This window comes from Haliaeetus albicilla, chromosome 9 (genome assembly GCF_947461875.1).
Source record: "Haliaeetus albicilla chromosome 9, bHalAlb1.1, whole genome shotgun sequence".
In the NCBI taxonomy this organism is placed as follows: domain Eukaryota; kingdom Metazoa; phylum Chordata; class Aves; order Accipitriformes; family Accipitridae; genus Haliaeetus; species Haliaeetus albicilla.
The window spans coordinates 38,072,593-38,095,988 of record NC_091491.1 but is presented as its reverse complement, the minus strand read 5'-3'; the positions used below and the strand labels follow the sequence as shown (position 1 = coordinate 38,095,988).

Here is a 23,396-nt window from a genome sequence, read left to right as displayed (position 1 = left end):
TCAGGTTTTGCTGATAATACAAAAGATGGAGAAACACAGTCATTATGCAGCCAAGAAAAGGGGAAATAAATTACCATCCCAGGGAGATGTTACAGCTGTGGCTGACAGGTGAGGACTACTGAAGAAACATTTGAGGATGGCTTTCAAAGGAAGTATTTTTGCTTAAAATAGGCCTGAAGCTGGATTTGACATCTCTCCTCATTTCAAAAAAACCTATCAACTCGGGGAAATAAGCCAATTACCATCTCCCTTTGGAAGTGACAAAATCCCTGCAGAGATGAATGGGTATCACTCATACAAACTCAGCGTCACCAACGTCCAGTGAAACTGCGCAGAATAGGAACCTGAGACCAATTTGCACCCAGGACTGCAGACAAAGCCCAGGCTGAAGGAGCGATTCCAAATATGGTTTGGACTCCAGTTGTTTAAGTATTTAAAACTTCAACTTATCATTTTAAATCCTCCCCAGAATTAAACAGAAACCCACTACATCATACATGTATAATCAGCTTTCTGGACTGGACTACCTGGCGAAAGTTATCACTGTGTTATAAAAGTGACCTCCAAGACTGAGCCATTCACTCTCTTCCTTTGGTTTTAATCACATTACATCCATGCTGGAGAAACCAGCTAAGCCAAATTGCTTGCAAAACAGCTGTAAAATGTTTCTTATATAAGCTGCATGTCTTCTTCCAACAAATTCAACACTTGCAAAGCGAATATTCTTTAGGCGTTCAAGCAAACTAATTTCTACTTACTGTTCCATGGTAGTTCCTGTACATCGGCATCTTTAGGATCTTTGTCAAGTAGTCTTCCAGCTGTTTCTACAATTAAAACATTGAAACTTTAAATGAGATGCAGGAATTTTCAAGAAAAAACCCCACAACCCAACTGCCTGGCATTAGGAAGCTATCAAGAAATCAGACATGCTTTTCAGCTTGAATGGATAAATAAATACATTATTATGTGCTCAGAGAAGATTATAGCTCAGCAGCATAAACAGTTCGATCACAGGTTGTTTACTGTTCACAGATCTGTGTTTGTACCTTCCACCAGCAGACCTGTTCCTTGGCACCATCACTTTGGAGGTCAACTTTCTTGACTGAGCCCAAGTTTCAGAACAATTTTAAATACAAAAATCAGTCCCTGCTGTTTCTGACCCACACAAATTAGCTTTGCTGGGAAACACAGCCTCAGCCGCAACTGAGAGCGGCTGTTTTGGTTAAACACCAGGTTCACAAGGTGAGGAGCACGGTGATCATGCTGCCCTGTCCCAAAACCATGGAGAGGGCAGTGGCTGAACCACCTGTCTTTGGAGAGCCTGTCCTCCCCAGCCAGGAGGGGAAGGGATTAAAAAACATTACAGGAGAGAGAATCTCTTCCCATCCTCATGGTAACTGGGCAAAGAAGAGATTAAACTGTTTGGGCATGGGAAGCTGGGCAGAGTCCTACAGGACACAAAAGAAACCAAGAAGAAACAAATGCCATCGGGACCTTCGTCCTTCTCAGTGTTAGCATCGCGGCACTGAGCTACCCAGCTGGGCAGCAGGGATATACATCCCCATGGTGAAAGCTGTGGGGTTCCCACAAGGAAACCAAGGCAGTGGGGAAGGGAGCTAGAAAACATTTTTCTTCCTCTTTTAAACCAACACCTCTCTCCTGAAACTCCCCGCACAGCAGCAAAGCCATGCACAGCAGGGAGGGTTATCTGCACTGCACAGCCACGAGACACAACCTTTTGGGACTTGAGGCTTCAGCAGCAGAAAGCTCAGGGAAGGAGTGAACAGCAGAAAGAGAACGATAAGCACAGGGTGAACAAACATGGCTTTTTACAGACTTTTTTTTTTTTCTTCACAAACAGCAAAGCTGCGATGAAGAGGTAGGAAGACATCCACCCTCTTCATAGAAGGGCCCATCTGTTAACATCTGATGAAGTTACACAGAACACATGTGCCTCGGCTAAAATTACCCACTTCAGCATGAAGAGCCTGACTGTCATCTCCTCTTTCAGAGGGGGACAGAACTGAAATCTCTCAGATTTTGATGGCCATGGGGCTGCCTCCCATCACGCAACCCGACTCTGCAAACTGGCTCTTCTATCTTTAAATCGGAGCAGGTGGGAGGAGGGGAACCGCCACTCTCGGCACTGTGGTTTTCCTCAACTGCAGAGGAAAACTTCGTCCGTGCGAACCCTGGGAGCAGCATCCTCCTCTTCACGCGGGGGAGAATTTGGCGTTAAAGCTGGACTTGTCAAAGCCTAAGTTTGTCAAGCAAAAGACTTTAATGGCAATAAAACAAGGGCTTTGACAGCGCGTGGCTTTGCAAGCAACCTGCCTGGCATCTCTGCACCTCAGAAGCCCCCCCAGAGCATCCCTCTGGCCCCCACACACCGAGCTGGGCACTTACCCTCCGGCTGGAGAAGTGCTCTTCCCGCACCGTGCTCTCCGCGGTGTGCGGCAGACTCGGCATCTGCCTCGGTTCGCCCCTTTTGATGGATTGTCTTCTCACCGTGTGACTGGAAGGAAAAACAAACCCCGATGTCAAGGCTAAGTGCCGTGAGCATGTACATGCCTCGATACATAACCCTTCTTCTGCAGTGCTTTTATTTTTCCTATCCAAGCTCTTAAAAACTGAGATGGGTGGGCAGGAAAGCAAAAAAAAAAGCAAGCATGGATTCATTTAAGAAGCCAGTGTGCTGCAACTGGCTCACAAACAGAACTACAACACAGAAATATCAGAGTTTGATTTTTTGAGGGTCCCCTTTTGCCCTTATAAGGCCAGGGAGCCTAAAACCTATTTTTAGGGCATTATGTTCTCCCAGCCCTTAACCCCTGATAATTTCACCTCTCTAATATCACCTCCCCACATTTCTCGAGATCGGGAGGCTCTTGCCTCTTCTCTTCCCACTTCTCTTTCCCCTTATGCTTCCAGCCACCCCAAGCACCAAGGCCAGCCTGGGTAGGGCTGACCACCCACGCCAGGGAACCCCGTACCTCCCACATCCAGCCCACGCTGGCAAAAAGCCACAGCACACCAATTCCCATTAGCATTAGCGTAACGCTTCCCCAAGTTCCGAGGCAAATTCAGCTCCAAAGCTGAGGACCTGGGACCCAACGTGCTTTCTGCATCAGCAGAGAGATGCTTGCACCACATAGACTATGGCTGCTAAATACGTAGAGATTAACTATTTTTATTATAGGTGCTAAATATTTGTAGAGACTAAATTCTTCTGCCCTCTCCTGCTTCCAAGCGAAGTAAATGGGATCAGCGAAGCCAAACTGATATGCTCTTAAAAGAGAAGAGAAGAGAAGATCACATCTTCCCAAAGCCCATCGCGTCCGCAGGGCTGCACACTCACCTCCTGGTAGGGATAGGGATGCGCACGAAGGCTTTGTACCTCAGCAGCTCCCTGTGCAACTCCTGGAAGTGCTTGAACTTCCTTTTTACCTGCCAGGTGAACTCTTCATGGGTCAGCTCGATGGTGTAAACGTTGGGGCTCGGTACCTGCAGAGGAGACCACCACCACAAGGGATGCAGCTTTGAAATAAGTCATTTTCCTGCAGCTGCTCATCTAAAGATGAGCAGCTCGTTCAGTTTTACTTAAGGATCATTCTGTCTCACAATTTCTTGTTTGGCTTTGTTAGGTTTTATAAACAGACAGGTAACCTTCTCTCTTAAGCATTTGCTGAGACTCAGGCATTCCTGCTTCCTCAGCCCATGAACAAGCACGCGCAAAATTAGCCACAAGCAGCATTTTTACACAGTTCTATGGAAATCAAATGAAATTTCTGGAAGTTCTGACCTTCTTTGTGGAAGTAAAGCGTTCAACTTCCAACACGCGCACTCGAACAGGACATCCCGTGAGGTACGTCTGCATGCCTGGCTCTTTGAACCCATGGGTGTGATAGATGGCAGAGAAGGGAATGCACGCTGGAAGGACCACAAACCCCGTTAGTTCAACAGCCTCGTAATGAGCAACGAGGGCAGGAAAGCCAGCAGATAGCTGCAATACTTTAATACGGGAGTATTTACGCAGCAGCGTTAATTCCACTAAAATAGACCAGGTTTTATTTAAGAGAGCTTAAAGACCAGCTTTCACAGAAGGACTTGAAGAGCTCAAGTGCTAAGAGTAATGCCTCCTGGTCCTAAACCAGGGTCGGTGGCTAGGCTTGGTAAAACCACTTGGATTGTAACCTATCTGTCAACAGATTATCAGTTATTAAATCTAGGCAGGACACGGGGCGAGAACATACGGGTGTCAACTCACCGGTGCCTTTTGGATCATTTAGCACCTCCGCGTCGACCTCCTCCCCGTCGAAGTGGAGCTCCCTGGTGTCCAGGCTCTCGATGATGTTACTCATGTCTGCAGCGATCTTCCTCAGCGTCGACGTAGCTGCATGGCTGTCGGCTCTCAGGGACATGTCAGGGACCCGTGCACCGGAGCCACGGGGCGCTGGGGAGGAGAGGAAGGAGCGGGGCCATCATCATCCCCTCTGCAACGCCTTAGCACAGCAGGGCAGAGGGGAACCCTCCAGCCCCTTACCCGCATTCCTCCCAACTATTCCCATCCTACCCACCCGATGCAAAACCCTCAGCCCTGCAGCTGCAGGAGACCACCGCCCAGAGCAGAGAAAAAGCACAGGTAGCTTCAGGCTGCAAGAGAAAATTTCCCCCAATGCCAGCGACCACAGGACTCAGACGCTCCAGTTGTACTTTAAAATGGAAACTACAGAATATTTCACTTTCCAGCTACAAAAACCTGCAAGGGGTTGGTTTTGGCTTAGAAGTACCTTCACATCTTGATTTCAAAGGGAAAGCAATGAACTTTCTGCATCAACTTGCCTGATCATCTCAGCTAGCTCTGTAATAACAACAATGCACCAGAAAAAGCACAAACCATGTTAACACCTGGCCAAATCCCAGACTTAATCCACACGACGCTGCGTTTCCCAGGTTAGGCTGCATGGAGGAAAAGCTCACTCAGAAAACCAGCAGGCGTTTTTGTTAAGTGTTCTTCCTTTGATTGAATGAGCGATATAAGCTCCTGGCATTGTTAAGATTTCCTCTATTTCTACACACCTTACATGAATGCCTGTGGTATCAGCGTGTCTCCTCCTCTCCCACGGCTCCATCCTCCCAGCAGGCTCAAAAATCACAGCCACAGGGAGCAGAGCGGGGGTCAGGGGCACCCTGATGCCTACAGAAAGCCTGTGAGCAACACGGGTGAAGGCTGCAGCTCGTCCTTGTGGTTCCCCCCTCCATCAGCCCCCCCCCAGGGAGCTCGAACACCTTATACAGCCCAGGTGGCTGCAGGGGACCGGCCCACTGCCCCTTCGGGATGGGGACAGGGGGCACTGGGAAGACAGTGGTACCTGGGGAGGGTTGGGCACCGATGACTACAGCACGTCCCACCTTTATCCCCATCCACCCATGCCAGGAGCCTGAATCAGGACAAAAACGGGGAAGGAAGAAGAAAAGAAAATAAAATTAGGGAAAAAAAAAATAAAATTAGGAAAAAAAATTAGGAAAAAAAATAAAATTAGGAAAAAAATAAAATTGGGGGGGGGGGGAAGACGTGAGGCACATCCACTAACACTGGCACAAGATTTCAGTGCTTGTGAATTTTTGCCAAGCTGCTTCTTCCTCCTCCTCCTCCTCCTCCAGACTCTGCAACTCACCGTGGGGCTGCGGACCCAGCTGCTGGTCCCTGCACGCAGCCAAGAGACAGCTCCTAGGCATCTCCGTGATAAAAAGTCCCTTCGATCTTTGTTCTGCTCTGCAATAAATGTCACAGCTTGATAGCTATGCTGAAAAAAATACGGACGGGACAAACTGGCAACATTTTACAGAAGCCAATACAAGGATGCCCATTTATACTCGTGCAAGCTCTTACATTGTGTGAAAGAATGATTTAAAAAAAAAAAAAAAAGTGCGACATTTCTGATGTAAAATTCTGCAAAGTACACTGTGCAATTATTCTTGAGTGAGCTCCATAGAAAGAACTGGATATGCCGTAATTTGGAAATAATTTAACATTTTAATACCTCATGTGTTTAGCTGCTTTTGAAAGAACATTCTTTGTTATCGTTTCCTCTTGAAACAAGTACATAATTTTATTACTACATAAGGCTGGTATCATGTAAGCCCAAAAACATGTTAAAATCAGCTGCCTTCAGAAAAAAAAATAAATCCATTTGCACACAGGCTTGAATCAAGAAAAACTGGGTCAATCTCTTCTCTTATACCAAAGTAAATGCAGAATCAACAGCTTCATCGCCGGAGGGAGGGCTCCGAGGGTCTTGGTGGCTCTGCCACCCTCCACCAGTGGCTGGGAATGCCACCACAGCCCAGAAGGGTTTAGGACCGGACTGGGGGCTCGCTGGGCTGGCATGTCACTTCAAGAGATCCGCCTGAATAATTCAAACACAAACCCACACACGTATACTCCCGGCTACCTCCCTCCCCTTCTGCCCAGGGAGGGCAAAAAAGGAATTTGCACTAATCCTCGCAGATGGAGATACACTGAAACGTGGGACGACCAAGCCACTGATGTTACCCACCGCTCTACCCAGTTTGCACAAGCTCCCTGCAGCCAGAATTTGGCATTAACGCTGCCCCGCACCTCGATGGAAAACCAGTTCTCGCTGTCAGAAGCTTTACACTTTACCTATTACTAACAACATACTGCAGGGGACTGGAATTACTCAAGAGAGCATAAGGTACATTTTTATTTTCTTCTAGCAGTGAAGTCATTCCACCAGATATAGACTGGCTTCGGATGTTTGATTTTTCTCCCTAGAAAGCAAGCGTACAAAAATAGCATTCCCAGGAGGAAGGCCACACCGCCCGGCTTTCCCAAATAACCCCGGGGGGTTTCAGGGGGGAGCCCAGAGCTGCCCCAGCGCTTCCCTGCTCTGCACCGACACGTACAATAAAATCCTATTTTATTTCCCACTCGGCACTCCACGCAAAGAACTTTTTTGCCCATCTCTAGCTGGAAATAAAGCACCATCTTGCTTTGTACTTCTGTCTGTATTCACATTTAGAAACAAAACACAGTTTGGGGTGGGTTTTTTTTGGCTCCAGTCTGAAAAGATGCTCCCGCTTCATGGCAACTTAACGCACTTTCCAAAAGGTTTTTCACGGTCAGAGAGAACACAAGCCCAAACACACTTTGTACGTGCCCTGGCAGCAGTTACACTTGAAGGAAACCAGCAGACAAATACCACATCAACAGGGCTGGAGGAAGAGCGGGCGGACAGGAGCCAACACGGGAAGCGTGTGCATCCTCCCTCCTCCTCCTCCTCCCTGTGCCAGGTACAGCCGGGCTCCTCTTGTCAGATTAATTGACACAGTCGGTTAATGGATAAACAATTAACCAGTGTATGCAACAATTATTTGCTAAGGAGCACAGCAGGGCTGCATAACTCAGGATTTTTTTTTTTTAATTTTTTTTTTTTTTTAAAGCTAAAGCTGTTTTCACAGCTGGCACAGACAAGTCCTGGGATAAAGCACGGTCCAAACTCGGACCTGAGTCGGTCCCAACAGCAAGCTTCACCCCGTCAAGATTAGAGCCAGATTATGGGCTCAAAAGGGAAAAACGTGACTTGCCTATGGCCCTGCCAGAAGCCCCACGACGCCGGGCAGCGGCTGAGCTCCCCCGGAGCCGGAGGGCACAGGGCAAACCCAGCCCCAGGCAGGGAGGGCAACACGGGGGGGTCAGCTGGAGAGACGGGACGTTCCACCTCCCTCTGCAAGCTTCTGCAAATTGCTTTATACGGCTCTGCTGGGTAAGAGCTATTTCACCTCTTGGCCAGAGTTTCCACGCAGACACCGTCTGCATTCCCATCGGCAAGCTGAGGAATGCGCCCCGGGTTAATCTGCCGCAGGCTGGGTGCAAACACATGCCAAACGCGGTTATCTGTGATTCAGCGGCAAAATAGAAGGGCTGCACCAAGAAGGCCCCGTCTATCCAGTGCCACTCGCTGCTGCCACTAATGATGGACTGGAGAATGGGCTCATAAAACTTGCTGATAATGTCCGCTTTGGAGGCTGCAATTACATGGAGGACAGAGAGAATTCAAACGATACTGGCATATTGCGGGAGGGTGGAAATAATAGGATGAAATTTATTAGAAACAAGTGCTACGTTTCAGTATTTGGCTGTTGCCATCCAGGATAGCAATTAGGCAGCAGCTGGTTAAAGGAAAAAAAGAAGAAAAAAAAAAAAGAAAGGAAAAACAAGAAAAATAGCCGGGGTTCAGTGGGTCGAGAACCGGCAATCCGAGCAAAGGCACAAATCGTGCCAAAATGCACAAACAGGGCTACTGCCTGCAAGCCAAAAAGGAAGATACGGCGCAGAAGACGGGAAGAGTCAGCTCTAAAGCACTTGACCCGTGAGAACACAGTCTCCACACTGAAAGAAAGAAGAGACTTGGAGGAAACACGACAGCAGTCTGCAAGCCTGTAGAAGACTGCAGCGAGCAGGATGGACAAGAGATAATTGCTCAGAATTGCAGGTTTAAAGCAAAGACTAGGGAGAAAAACCCCGTCTGATGGCAAAGGCATGGGACTGTCCGAGGAAGAGTCCCCAGGGCTGGAGGTCCGTAAGGACAGGCTGCCCTTATTGACCTTCCCGGGGCAGGGGAGAAAGAACAGACACCCCAGCTCCCTCCAGAGACCCCCAGCATCCACATACCCAAACCTGCCGCATATTAACAGAGGGAAGGCGCTGCTCTGGCTTTATCTGGCTCAGTCTGCCTGGGGAAAAGCAGCAAGGAGGAAAAACCAATGAGAAAAAAAGTCAGCGGTGAAGGAAAACTTTGGAAAGAATAAACAAACAAGGAAAAAAAGGGATACAGTAAAAAATTGAAAGAGGGGAAAAAAACATACTAAAACCCCCACAAGCACTGCTGATACCGCCTTTGGTCAGCCCACTTTTTGGATTAATTATTTCCTCTTCCAAACACAACTTAGGCTTTCTGCCTCCCTTCCCCAGGCTGTCCCCACAGTGCTCGGGCCCCAAACTTCTTGAACCAGTAAAATACATGCATTGGAAACAGGGACTGCACCAAGAATCAAGGTTTCAACTACAGGAAAAATGACTGTAAAAATCAAAATTAACTATATTAATCCCTGAGCCCTTGTGAATATATTGCAGCCCCCTAGCTCAACCCTGCAACTTTGCAAGCCCAATATCTATTTTTGTTATTTACCATTTTGGTTATGCTTTAACCCCAAGTTATTACTTAGGGGATCATATGACAATCCCAGCCTTCGCTAAAGAATCGTTTTTTCTACTTGTTGCTGTGACAGAAAAGGACTTAACTGCAAGGTTCAAGCAAACGACTTGAGCTTCACTCGCAGACTTAACTGCAAGGTTCAAGCAAATGATTTATTTGAACTTCACTTACAGACTTAACACGCCACTATTGCAGGTTTTACAGATACAATGGAGGAATGCAGTATTGCAGTTTTTTAAGGCAAGAGTAGTACATTATTACAACCACAAGCTATTCACAGACAACCACAAACTTAAAGCATAAACAATATTCACTTACCCCTCCAGGTAAGGGCTCTCAATCCCAGGGAAGTTACCTCGACTGGTGTCCCAACCAAAGAGGGGAAGGGTTTCCTTCACAAGCCAACTGTATAGTTGGAGAAGTGACTCCCCCATTTCCAACCTGAATCTTATTTATCCCCTGACTTGTGGAATGGTGTGTATGACTATGTCTGAGTGGATTATGATATATGCCTAAATGGATTACGTATATCTGAGTGGAGTTTCCCCTTACCTTTCCTTTGCTGGTCTGTGATTGTTTGAATACACAAGGTTGTCATATGAAACTGAAGCTGAAACCCTCCAGGTTTTGGGGTTTTTTTACCTTGCTTCCTCAGCAACTCTATAGTGGTTGGATTGAGACTCAGGGCATACTATTTGTTACAGGATTTCAAGGCTCAGTTCAGGTTTTGGTTCTTTGAATGGCGCAGCCACCGCCCTGTTTAGTTTAGGGTTTATCAGAAAACCCAGGGAGACAGGACCTCAAAGCAACCCAAGGCTGGGTCGCTTTTGTAACCCCCCGTGAGTTGGCTGTGTGCACTAGACATCGTGAAACTCCTTTGTGAACTATGAGCCGGACAATCCACGCAGTTGCATAGGACAACAAAAGCACAACTTTAAAGGCATGGAAACCAGAAGGCAGAAAATGCATATTTTAGTAAATATTCATGAACAGTCCTGTGTTTTGAAGACATTCAAGTCTTGATGTGAAAATGTATGCAGCTGGTAATAGCACAGACTACCTAAAATTTGGTCAGCCTAAGTTTATTCTCTTACATGTATCGTGGCAGACCTGCAACGACCTCAGATAATCTCTGCTCGTTAACGAGATTATGGTGCTGAGGAGCACCATGCAGAGCTATGAAACCGAGAAAGCCTTCATTTGGGAAAGAGAGGAGAAGGGAAGAGAAAATACATCCAGTAAAACCAGGCATTTCCCTGCTAACGCCTCCCAGGGTTTGATGCTCTACATCAACTCCCATCCCCACGGCGAGAAATGCTGTAATCTCTCAAAATTACCCTTATTCCAGTTCTCATGACATCTCTCCCACTACAGTGACCTTTTGGCAAGGGCTGTGACAAGCAACCTCTGTTCCCATCCTTGGTTTTCGTCCCACCAGCAGCGCTGGTGGCGGGACCCACGCGAGCCTCCCTGGCGGCTCGGGCTAAAACAGGGCAATGAGATGACATTATTAAAAAGAAAAAAAACCCAAACCAAAACAACACCCAAATGACTTGTGCCATGAATTTCCTCTCTCCTCCTGCTGCTGCCAGCAGCCTGGGTGCCATACAGGCACTGAGAGCCCAGACAAGATGCCAAGCAAATCCCATGCACAATGCCCTCAACAGCTATTTGCCCTGCCTGGTGGCAATGAATCTTTTCCACCTTGATAGTTCCTAGTTCATCGCATTTTAAACCCAAAGTTAGCTTTGGGCCACTCCTTCACAGAGAAATACTTTTGGCAGACAAGAGCCCTTTTTGAGGGGTTATTTGCATCCCCCAGGAGAAGCCAGGCTTGTCATCACCCCCGGATTTATGCCCTGGCACACCTTCCTTCCACAGTCCTTGGCAAGTGTCAGATCTCCAGCGAGCAGCCAGGAAATGTCCCCCTGGCTTGGGGTCCCTGCCAGCATCTGCAAAGAGGGTCCTGCTTTTCCAGCCCAGGAAAACCACATACCCATACCTAGCAAAAAAGACACACACTGATGTTATTTTTCAGTATACCCTCTCCCACTACTTAATCAAAATCCAAGGGCTCTCGTGGGTAGCATATTACATTCCCTAAGTATGAAATTAAAAGACAGCGGGCTTCAAAAATGCTCAGCAATGACTTAACCCTGCTCTTAAGTTCAGTACACAGAAGCCATTTAGCCAGATGAGCAAGCGGCCAGCATGGTACGTGGAGATGTCTCCTGAAAATCTGCCCTTCTGGGTGCTCACACTACAGGGACAGCACAAGAAGGTTAGGGCTTATTCTTTAAAACACACAAAACAACTCTTGAATAAGAACCAAAGCATTGCTCCCACCCTGGAAAGATCTGGAGCTGGAAAAGAACTAAAGTACGACTCCAAATCAACAATAAACATCATGTTCAGACATCCTCCTGACCTAAATTTCTTATCTTTGTCCCAATCCTGATAAAACCAAAGTATTTTAAAACCCTGTTTCCAAAACAATTATTCTCACAAAGTTCCTACATTTAATAGTAATACCTCTAAAACCAGGAGCTAATTAGCACTTCCCACTTTAACAACTGCAGCACAGTTCTCTGGTCCTGCTTTATTGATTTCCATAGTCTTTTCCACGTGAGGCTTACTGCCAAGCCATGAGCCTGCTCGGAGGAAAAGCTAAGTCACGGGAATCCACACAGCTAGTTTGCAACAGGGGATGAGATACTTCAAGACTGAGATTGCCTGGAAATAACAGGTAAATCTGTGGAAGTCCCTGCTGCGCTCTCTGTACCAGGGCAGAGCCCCTTCTGCCCCTGCCCTGGGTTCTGCAGCATCCGTCCCCCAGTGTTCGTGCTAGGGAAAATACAACAAAAAAAACAGGCAAGTCAAGGGAAACGATGAGGTAAGGCACTGGTCATCACGGCGGGCAGCGCTGTCATTCCGTGGTGACTAACCCACCGCCGTAGTCAGAAAAACCCTCCGTGCTGCCTTTCTCCCCACACCCAGGACCAGCCTAAGCGTCAGGCGCTTCCCAAGGACTCATTTTATTTGCTTTCCGGAACAGCAAAAGGAAAAACATAAACATCCACGGATGAGCAGCGGCTGCTGATCTCACGCCAACGTGCTGGTTGCTGCCGCTCCCCGGCAGCACACCCCGAGCACAGCCTCCGCTCTCCCGGGGAAGCCGATCGTTAGGTATTTATCAGTGATTAATGCCAGCCCTTCACATATTTTTTCATTGCCATGTTTTGGATTCCTCAGGCACGGACAAGAGCGTACAAGTACGGCACCGGCACCTCGTGCTGCGCATCCTCCGGGGAGCCGCGCTCCACCCCGGCATCACCCCAAATCCTCCCCTCCGATGCGGTCACGGCACACGCTCCGCACCCCTAAACCCAGCAGCACCGCGCACAGCACCCTTGAAAACCAGGACACGGGATGCCCGGAGCCTCTGGCACCCGGTTATCTACCCCAGAGACCCGCTAGCACTGTAGCTTTGGTTGTGCAAAGGGAACTGGGTGGCACCACCGCGGATATCGGCATCATCTCGGCATCCCCAAACCCCGCGACCGAGGTGCAACGGGGAGCGGCCAAGGGAGTCCCGGGCTGAGGGAAAAGAGGGGCTGGAAAAAATAACCCCCTTGGAAGAGCACAAACAGGAGGAAGGTCAACGGATGCAGCACTTCAGAGCACTGATAGACACACAGAGCTTGGCATGAGGCAGAGACCATAAAAGCTTTATATAAAATCCTAAAAGCCAGGAGCTTGCCAAGGCGATAGCATAATGCAGAAGACTCTTGGAGTAACCATCTCCACAACAATCGGAGCTGACAAGGACCACTGCGGCGCTCGCGGGATGGCAAGCATTGCTGCCACTCTCATATATAGTCAAACGTCATATAAATGCAGGACATATTTTCACAATCTAAACGTATAGATGTCTATGTGGCTGATGTCATCGCTCCCCAGCCCTGCTCCCTGCTCTACACCAAGGCAGAGAGCGCAGGTACGTGTCAGGAGGTCACCGTCCCTGCTCCAGCTGCAACCTCCTGCTTATTGCCAAGTTTCCATTAAGCAGAAACATTATTTTTCTTTTCTCCTCCCGCCGTTAAAAACCACGTGTGAAAGCACATGAAGGTGCTAACTTTTTGTTGACCCTTTATGTGACTTGCTCAAAGAAATGAGAAATTTCTCAACAAGGAGCAGCAGACTGAGACACGCAGTTTTACTAATAGCTTATCGCTTTAATAAAATGCTGTTTCCATTGCCTTGATTTTTTTGCTTGTTTGTTTTAATGGAACTCCTCAAATAATTTGCATTGAGAAAAAAAAAAAAACACTCGGCACGAGCAGGAAGGTAGCACCACAGATCAGAACTCGGAGCGTTCCCGCGCGAGCATCAGCCGAGTCCGGCTCCCTCCCCTGCTTGGGGGGTCCAAGGCATGGGCTCATCGGCTTCCCGGGGGCACCACCAGCTTCAAGGACAACCCCTGCAGGGTGACCACCACCTAAATTTTGCCGCTGCTTTTGTCCCTCTTAAAGAAAGCCCCCAAGCACGTCAGGTTGATGGGAGCGGGAGGAGCTGCGGCACCCTGGGGACACCACAAACCTCCGCTCGTCCCAGCGCGGGGACGTCGCGGCTCCTCTCTGCTCCTCGGCCAGCGCCCCGCTGTCTCCCCATCCCAAATGGGACCCCGCAGCACCTCGAGAGCGCCGTCACCTGCTGTCCCTGCCCAGCGCGGGGACAGGTTGGAGCCACTGGTGCAAAGCCCCATGACACAGTGCAGCCACTCGCATCACCCCGAAACGCTCCCTTTCGCACCCAGAAATCTCCCACCAGTTCACAAACAGCTTTATCTGTGGATCTAGGATAATATTAAGGCTTCCCAAGAACTGCATCTTCCTTCTCCCTGGCCAGCTAAAGCAAATATTCGAGAACTTCCAGTTTACGAGAAAAAAAAACAGTTGGCTTGGGGAAGTCCCAGAGGTAATTGTAAGAGAAGCTGTGAGCCGAGCTCAGAGGAAAAGGTGACGTTGTCCCCAAGACTTCACAGAGGGCTTCAGGTGCCTTTGCAAATCAGCCTCCCCCAAGGAGACCCTCCATGGGATCGGAACAGCACTCAGGACACAGGGGACTTGATTTACCGAAAAATTAATTTTTCTATACCAACAAGCGTTTGATTCGTTATCAGAATTAAGGATGAGCAAATAATTACAGAAGTTCGGTTCTGATTTCATGAGTAACTCTGGAACAAGGGCTGAGGTTTCAGATCGGTACCTGCTGAACTAAGATCAAAACCAGGCAAATTCAATAGAAAATTGCTCGTTATCAAGAAGTAACTTGCAGAAACACAATAGCTTTCCTATGTTTCTTGCTTAAATACAACTAAACACCTGCAAATTTATGCAAAATAGCTCATTTACACACATTGACAATACTGACAGCTTCCTTAGAACAAAATAGATGCCTCAGATTTTTTTTTTTTTCCCCTCTTTTCTCAGAGGGGAAAAAAAAATGCCTCCATCAAGCCAGCACAGAAGCACACTGACGGCAGGCAGTGAAAGATGATGCTGTTGTCTGAACTCAAATTGAGCCTCAGCTGCCTCTTCATTCCTCTCCTTTACCCACGTAACCAGACCTCCAGCACCTTACAAGCAATGCGGGTGTCTGGACGAGCCAGAGACACCATGCAGCTCTTTCTCGTTTTGTGAAGACTCCTGTACAGTATTTTTCCACACGTTCCTAGAGGAAATCAGAGCGTTAAGGTTACGACTTACAAGCTTAACCCTCCAGACCTCAGTACAAAGATGGGCAGCTGCACATGATGAGCCAAAAATTAAATATTATTTTTCCCTCAACTGCCTTGATGTCCTGGAGCAGCGCTGCTCAGAAAGGTGTCTCCAGACAGTTTTCTACGTGTACAAAAAAGCTGTTTGGCAGAAGAAAAGCAATAGCTTTGGGAGAGAAAAAAAAACTCTCAACGGGCTCAGACAGCAGTTCCCATCTTGCCGGTTGTTTCTCCCTGTGAACAAAATGGCTCGTTTGCCATAATTGCTGCCAAAACTCAGTGGGATCAGGTCTAACCGCAGAAGTTTCAAAGCCACCGTGAGTCATCTACTATTCTTTTTTGGTAAGATTTAACTCTGGGTAGGACACTTAAAAAAAAAAAAAAAAAATCAATCCATTTGCAGGAAACCTCTGTCATGGAAAAATACACTTCAGAACATCTCATGGGGACTACATAAATAGACATTTAGAAAAAGAGGAATGAGAGACCAAAGCATTTCTTTCCAAAAAGACTATGGTGCACTGCCTGCTCTCCAAATTGTTTCAGCATCCCCTCAGCTGTGACAGAGAGAGGACAGCTGAGTTTCCTGGGAGACCCCAGCACCCACAGGCACTTCTCACCACCCCCAAGAAAACGCCAAGCAGGGCAGATTTGTGTTCTTCATGCGGAAGAGTTGACTGCATCACGTAACTGCACCTTACTTGAACAAAAAGAGAAAATGCAGGCCCAGAATATCTGCTTGTTTTACCTCTTGCGTGGCACAAAGTTTGTTGAGAGAGAGAGAGAGAAAACTTTTATTTTTTAAATTAAAAACAGCGAGCTTGCCTTTAGCCAGGTAGTGGGGCGCAGTCAGGCGGCCACAACACCCCAGGTTACCGAAAGTGTTGGAAATGTGCGATTAATTACTCTTGCTGGTTTATTTTTACCACGGGGATCTCTGGAGGCTGCAAGCAGGAGTCAGCCCAGCTGATGGTGTTAGAGAAGCCTGTGCTGCGAGATGCATCCGATCCGAGAGCAATGCAGCTAGCCGTGTGTGTTCACGAGAGGGCTGTGTTCTGGGGGGGGGGGGGGAATAAAGACCAGGGAGACAGGGGAAGAACAAGAAATGAGGATTTCTGATTAATAAAATCCTCCCAAAAGTCTGGCTGGTAAAATGAGTAAAGCTTCTGGGGAGCGGCTCAGCAATGCTTCAGTGCTGGTGGCTCAGAGGAGCCCCAGGGCACGTCACCAGGACCCTGATGGGAGAAAAGCCAAAAAAGCAAGTTCCCACACGGCAAGACAACCAGAAACACCAACTGGCTGTGAATCACCCGCTTGCACGGGCTCGGACAGAGGCCATCAGAGCACTGCTCTGTGGGACATTGTCTGCCCGATACTGCCTTTTGTCTCTACGCGCTGGAACGCTCGTCCCGGGGAACAGCGGTCCTTCGGTGCCCGGACCACCTTCCCCGGCTGTGGGGATGGAACTGCCAACATCCCCTAGAGATGGGGAGCAGCACTGGGATCCCCCCGCGCCCGCTGCCGGCCCTCGGGGAGCCCCGGGAAACAACAGGCATTTATTGGTGGGTTTATCTTATTTGATCAAAAAAGCCCTTGTGATGGATGCGCACATGAGGGCTCATTCCGCTGGCAGAAATAAAAATCTAAGATAGGAATCAGGCCCACTCACAGCTCGACCTGAAAAATGCAACCAAGGAAAGTACAGTTTAATTCTTCTTCCACCAACAGAGGTGTAAGCCAGAAAAATAACTCCCAACGCCGTGAATATTCTGAATATTTGCTGCTGTCAGTATAGCCTAAACAGGACTCCACACCCAGGGAAAAAGACTCTTTCTTTTGAGCAAATCTGCAAACAGCGATGAGGTTTTCCATCCCCTCCAGCTCTCAGCTCTGCACGTCCTCTCTCGGAGGCTTTCCATACCTCATCCCAGCCTGCCCAGGGTGGACAATGGAGGGATGCTCTTCTGCAAAACGTCCACCCCATCACTATCCACACTGCCTTTTTGTTACAGCCTTTCTCCCTACTTAGTCAGCTCCTTAGGGCAGAGGACCCTTTCTTATTTTATCTATGCCTTCTCTGCCAGAAAAAAAGGGATTGAGGAGGAAGAGGCGACGTTATTACGCTAAGATAACTAATGCGAACTGGCTACTTTGCTGTCAAATCCTACTAGAGGCGAAGCACAATTTAATTTCCTGGAGCTCAACATGGTCAGCACTGCGTCCCCAAAGTGCAGTGCAAAGGGGGAATTTTTAAGGGAAAAACAGAAACACAACCAACCAAAGAGTAGAGGTGCGAACGCCGCACACAGCCATCACCGGTCAAGCAGACATGTGCCAAGGAGACGCTGCCGGGTTCATTCCCATCCAGCCCCACTCTCAGACCTGTTTTCTTGGCAACAAAGCAAGCACGTTAACCCGATAAGATTGCTATCTCGAGGTGATTATCTCCATATCGAAGTCCTGCGCGTCTTTTTTGGCAATAACCCCTGACCACACGCCACGTTGTCACCCAGCACACCGCGCTCGCTGCCAGACCAGCGCCAGGTCCTTCTGGTAGTCGTCCCATCCCTCTCCCTCACCCCCTTTTTTAGCAAGTCTTCCCTCCCCAGCGCCTATTTAGCCTGGTGTGAGCCGGAGCTGGTTTTAAATTACAAGTTTTTATTCTCAGAGACAAAACTCGCCTCCCTGCTGGCGAGGCAGCGGGACATGCCGGGGGGGGGGGGGGGGGGGGGGGCGGGGATGCCCAGCACCGTCCCAGCTCCTTTTGGGGTCCTGGCTCTCCAGCGTGGGAGCAGCAACCACCAGACAGCTTCTCCCCACCTCCCCGCGCTAACAGATGGGTGCCCAGGCGAGCCGTCTGACAAGACACGAGCCCCGCTCCCGCTTCGTTACGTAAACCCCCAGGTTCGGGTGTTTATCCGCTTTAATTCTAGATTCCAGAAAGCAGTAAATGCCACTGCAGCGCGTGGGCACAAGGAGGGAGGGATGCGCAGAGCGCGCAGGGCAGCGGCGATGGCACGCGATGCCGACCCCAGCGACTCGATACCTCCCACTATTGCTGCACGGAAACAGAGAAAAACGAATCCTGAAGACACAAGCGTGGGTATAGATGTATATAAAATTTATCATCTGCAAATCCCCGTCTCTCTCCTGTTTGCTCAGCACAGGAGCCAGGGTAAGGGTGCACGTCCCCTGCCCCAAGGACCACGGCTGCCTCCTGCCACCCTGGACACCCTGTGCCAAGCAGGTGGGGGAGCAGCATGGCAAATATTTTGTAAAGAAAAGCTGACAAACAGAGCTTTTTTTCCCCTAGTCCCTCCACCACCGTCTGCTTTCCAGGGTGTCTGCACACGTGGAGCTGGTATGTATATCTGGCAGATGCTCACAAGTCCATGAAAGTGAGTGGCATGGCAGGGGTACCTGGCTAAAAATTATTTCTGTAATATGTATATAAAACCAAAAAATTTAAATTGATAATATAGTATATACGTAGCTCCATCCTGCAGCTCAGCAGGGCTGAGGTCTGGCCCCGCAGAGCCAGCTGCAAAGAAGCCAGGCTGCGTGCCAGCTATTCGCACATCCCACATCCCAGAGAGCAGAAAAAGCACAGCAAGGTGCACCTGAATATGGACCGAAGAAAACCTTCTTTTTGGCAAAAACAACAACAACAAAAAAGGTTGGCCAAGGTTTTGTGAAGGGAAAGAAAAACAAGTACCCAACCGCACCTTCCGTCACACACATGGCCGTGACCAAATCTCTCTCAGTCCTCGCAAGGAGAGTTTCCAGGGCACAGGGCATGTGAGAGCAAGTTAAGAACACATCATCAATTGTCAGCCAGAGAATAGGAGGAAAAGGCAGGCAGTGCTTGCTCTCACCCTCCTCCCTCCTCAGCCTCGGCTAAGACCAGGTGGTTAGTGACTTTAGACACTCCAGCAACTCAACACCCAGAAGAAAAATCAGCTTGCTTCCTCAGCTCTGTTATACACAGATTTAGGGCCACTGTACAATGCTTGTTCCCACTCAAACTTTTTTATTAGTATAATTTTTTAAATGACTTGCTTCAAAATAGCTGTTCCAACGTGAAATTAAGGAACGACCTGTTTGCAGCAAAGGCAACAGGAGGGTGCTTCTCATAATGGAGCGTGATGGCTTGCTGCAGAGCTCTGGGGCTCCGGTTATTTCAGAGCCTGAGTTTCTCCTTTGGTGTGTTCATTAGGTAGAGATAGAGAAGATAAATCTAGAAGCCTGTAGGAACATTAATAACTGACATCTTCTTTCCAATTTCATTTCAAGGGAATAAAATTTGTGGCAACACTGGCAGTTAAGTGCATTCCCCTGACGCTTCTTTCCCTGAAGATTTGCTAACTTGCTTTAAATCAATTACCAGAGAAGAAATAAGTGTAAAAACCCAAGTTCAGTTCATAACTAACAGATAGAGGAGACACAACTGCACTTCTTTGCAGGGTGTATCAAGGAAGAGATTCCTCAAATCACTGCTAGAGAGCAGACCCACTGTAAAACACAGGGTCTTTCCTTCACTGCAGACACACCTGCAGTCCAAAGAGCACTTCATAAATCACAGGGGATAACAACATCAAGTTGACACAAGCCTTTACACTTTGCTACTATTAAGAAAAGCAGTAAAGATTTCTAGGTGAGGTACGGGATTTCAGCCTGCTTCATGAAAGAATGATTTCACCAGCAAAGATCACCTACCTCGCACTTATAATATTATTTTTCATATATATATATATATATGTAAAACAGTATCTTCAGCAGTTTAAAGAAGCTGCAGTTCTCAACCCAGCAAACTCTTCCTCAGCTGCGAGAGCTCAGGAGACACCTGCCAGCAACAGGATTATTTGTGGCAGGAGTTCAAACCTCTCAAAATAAAAGGAGCATCGCGGCCCTCAGGAGAAGTCACTTTATTTTTTCCAGTAAGACCAGAGCCTCAGCACTAATTTTCAATAATCCTGAAAAGGAGGACGTTATGTACCTGGACAAAATTAAATGTGCAAATGGGTATTTAAGTGAGGCTGAGACCCTAGGATCTTCTCCAAGTAGGAAAGTTAAATCTTGGCAAAAGAGGAAAAAAAAAAAGAATTAAGCAGATGTACCTCTCAATAAACTTCCATTTAATCAGCTGAACCACAGCCTACAAGAATCTCTGTAAATTTGAATAGGTCTTTTCAGAGGGATCTGGGTTTTTTTTTTTTTCCCCCAGCCTGTTTTGAGAAACCTCGACCCTCTCCCCCGGGAAGCTGGGACCAAGCCTGGGGCCCAGCCTCCCCGGCCAGCTAAATCCTGCGCAAAGACGGGCGATGGGGATGCCGTGGCGGTGCAGGCACCGCGGCTCTCCCACATGCTGCACCCTCAGCCCTGGGGAAGGCCAGTCACGCTTTCCCACTGCAAAAACCCCCTGATTTTACAGGTTCGGTGGTATCTCACAGCAAAAGGATGGGAGAAAGAGCCCCTTTCAGCCGCAGGTGAGGGCAGGGTAGTCACACAAGGGGGGCTGGCGGCCAGCATCCCACACTGGTGCTCAGCGCCCATTCCCTGAGCAGGGATCAGGGATCCCAGCATCCTTGGGCAGTGCTCAGCATCCCACTGTAGCACTGACCCTGAAGGAAAGGGCTTTCTGGATATTCACGGTAAATACAGCGCAGACGGATGACAAGCTGAAAAGGAAGGGTAGCCCAGGGCTTAAACTCGGAGCTTTCCAACTTCTGGCAAAGCTGGGCAGGATTTGGCCGTGAGACCCAAGCCACAGAGCTAACGCTCCTGGGAGCACGATGAGAAGAGGCGGTCAGAAATTGAGTTCCCTGGTTACCTGCGAGCCTCCAGCATGAGCTCACGCCATCGAATGCCAGTGACGGGACGGGAAGGAAAACATGAATTCTTGAGTGATTAAAGACACTCGAAACAAGCGCTCCCACCCCCTGAGCTGCAAACAGGGGCAGCTGTGAAACACAAACGCCGTAGACAAACAGAGCATTTGTCCCAGCGGCTACGGACGCGGCAGCCTTGCCGTGACATCCCATTACTTACAATCTTCAGCCGAATGCCAGACTAACAGAGCTTCGTCCACCCAATTAAACTATCGGCGTTCGTCCCCCAGAGAGCCACGTAACTCTAACGACTTCAGCGGCATCGCGCAGATTTATTTCAAGGACGGATTTGGAGACCGCGTAGACCTGGGCACGGAATGGGTATTGTCCTGCTGTGTACAGAGAGCCCGTGTCAGCCCTGACCGAAACGCTCCCAAACTCAACGGAGCTTGCACCGGCTTGAATCATTGCCCGGGCCAGATCCGAGGCACATTGGGGCTGAAGATTTCCAACCTCCTGTCCCAGGGAAGAGCATCGTGCCAAGTCAAGGAAAAAAAAAAAAAACCAGCGACAGGCAGAAAAAGGCTTTCATTGCCAGAAATCGAGCCGGCAGCTTGGCAGAACAGGTTGTTGTCAGCCGGCGTGCCGGGAAACTCTTCGGGTTTGTCCCGAAACGGCGGCTGCTGGAAGGGACGGGGCCGAGACACAATTTCACCAGCTCTGGAGCCACACGCCAGCCAAATACACCTCAGAAAACCCTGAAGTTCTACCACCTCCCGGCTCCCGGACGCAGAGCCCCAGTGGCCTCGCTGGATCCCCCCCCTCCCTTTTCAAAGCACGAAAAATTAGTTAAGTCACCCCAAGACCGTCCCAGAGGGCCGATAAACACCTCCCGTCGCCGAGGCTGGGCGGCAGGGCCTTGCCAAAGAGCCCGAGCAGGGAATTCACTCGAACGCCAGCGCCCCGCGCTCGAGAAACCGCCTTTTTTCTCCTCAGAAGCGCGCCCAAAACACCCCCCCCACACACACCGCAAGCGACCGGCAACCCCGGCTCCTCCCGCACCAACCTCCTGCCCCGCTGGAAGGGGCCGCCTCATGGTGCCGTCCGAGCCGGCGAAGCCCCTCTCCCGGCCGAAGAAGCGGCGTCCCCGCAGCCGGAGGAGCCGCCCCGCAGCCCGGCCCCGCCGCTCCCCGGCTTCCAGCATCCAGCCCGGGCCTCCCCGCAAGGCGAAGGGAAGCGGCGAGCCGGCCCACAAGGCGCTCCGGCCTATGAGAGCTGGGGAGGGAAGGGGAAAACCACTCCCCGCCAGTGGAGGGAACGGGGGGATACTGGGAGGAGGGCCGGGGAGGGGGCTTGGGGGGGTGCTGCCCCTCCGGGGTGGGCTCTTCTGATTAGAGAAAGGGGGAAAAAAAAAAAATGAGTGATCCATTAACAGCGAGGAAAAAGTCTGCTTTTTTTTTTTTTTTTAATAAAATTTCAACTCCACAGCCCTGTGAGTTCCAAGGACTCAAAGCTGTTCGCTCCCTGCTCGTGCGAACGCAGCTTCCACAGGGAGCACAGGTTTTTTTCCCCCCTTTTGTACTCTTCTCACAGAAGCCCAATTGCTTCAACAGGGAGAAGTCAGTTTTCCCCCCACCACCGCCAAGAAGTGACATTTGGCGAGGGGAACAAATGAACAAAAAAAAAAGGTCTGTGCAAATTAACAATGAATTAAGTACACATGCAATGTTATTTTTAGCAGAAGACAACCTAGTAATTATGGCCACATATTGTTTGTATCCGAGCGGTACTTGTCTGCGTTTTTCATGTTACTTCCCATATGCCCTTTTTAATATGCAAAGAAGCAGATTTTGTAGCAAGAGGGAGAGAAAATTTTCGTGCTTATAGAAGCGTTGAACTGACAAGCAGAGAACTAAAATCCTCCATACGTTAAACAGCTATAACACAGTCTTGCATGCTGGTAAAACGCCTGAAACCTGTCTGCAGTACTACAGCTTCCATCACCGCAGCTGTACAGGGGACATCTTGGGGACTTTTTCCTGGGAATTCAGCATTCCTGCTTCTGTCTCTACAGCAAGATTTCAATAAGGATGTTAGGATATTTTTCTTCCTTAAAGGATTGATTTTTTTATTTTTTTTTTAAATAGTGTGGAACTGAACCGTGGTCCTCAAATCTACATGAGATAAATAACCCAACTTTGGTCACTGCTATTGCAGAGACAGACTCTACCTGTGTTCTGGCAGTGCAATATTGAAGTTTCTCCACCAGAACAGTACCTGCCTTGGCTATGGGCACACCTGCAGCACATCGGCTTAGCTCATTTGCACTGGGTTTACTATGACTTGGCTTAAAACCAGCACGAGTGATGTGCTTCGTGTTTAAAAATCAAACTCCGAAATCTAAGGTGGGTTCCCAATAGCGTTGCAACACAGCTTCCTTCAACTCACGGCGTTGAGCTCAAACGCCGCTACGCTCAGCATCTCCGGAGAGCTGTGAGTCAGGGCAGCTCACCAGTGCTGTCCGTCTTGGGGAAGGAAAAAGACAGC

The 23,396-nt window shown here is 48.9% G+C and overlaps 1 protein-coding gene across 4 annotated transcripts in view; it reads right to left on the bottom strand.

The window, feature by feature from the left end:
• PLD1 (phospholipase D1) overlaps positions 1 to 23,396 on the bottom strand; it is an 86,544-nt gene that overhangs the window by 43,803 nt on the left and 19,345 nt on the right. For 2 of the 4 annotated variants that reach the window (XM_069792721.1, XM_069792722.1), the window contains 5 exons: positions 4,268 to 4,453; positions 3,803 to 3,930; positions 3,359 to 3,504; positions 2,407 to 2,515; positions 759 to 824 (listed from right to left, as the gene is read on the bottom strand). In XM_069792721.1, the coding sequence (XP_069648822.1) occupies positions 759 to 824; positions 2,407 to 2,515; positions 3,359 to 3,504; positions 3,803 to 3,930; positions 4,268 to 4,421 (603 nt within the window). In that variant the 5' untranslated portion in view covers positions 4,422 to 4,453. Of the gene's footprint in view, positions 1 to 758; positions 825 to 2,406; positions 2,516 to 3,358; positions 3,505 to 3,802; positions 3,931 to 4,267; positions 4,454 to 21,915; positions 22,078 to 23,396 lie in introns of those variants that run through there. The other 2 variants (XM_069792723.1, XM_069792720.1) reach the window with 2 other exon arrangements.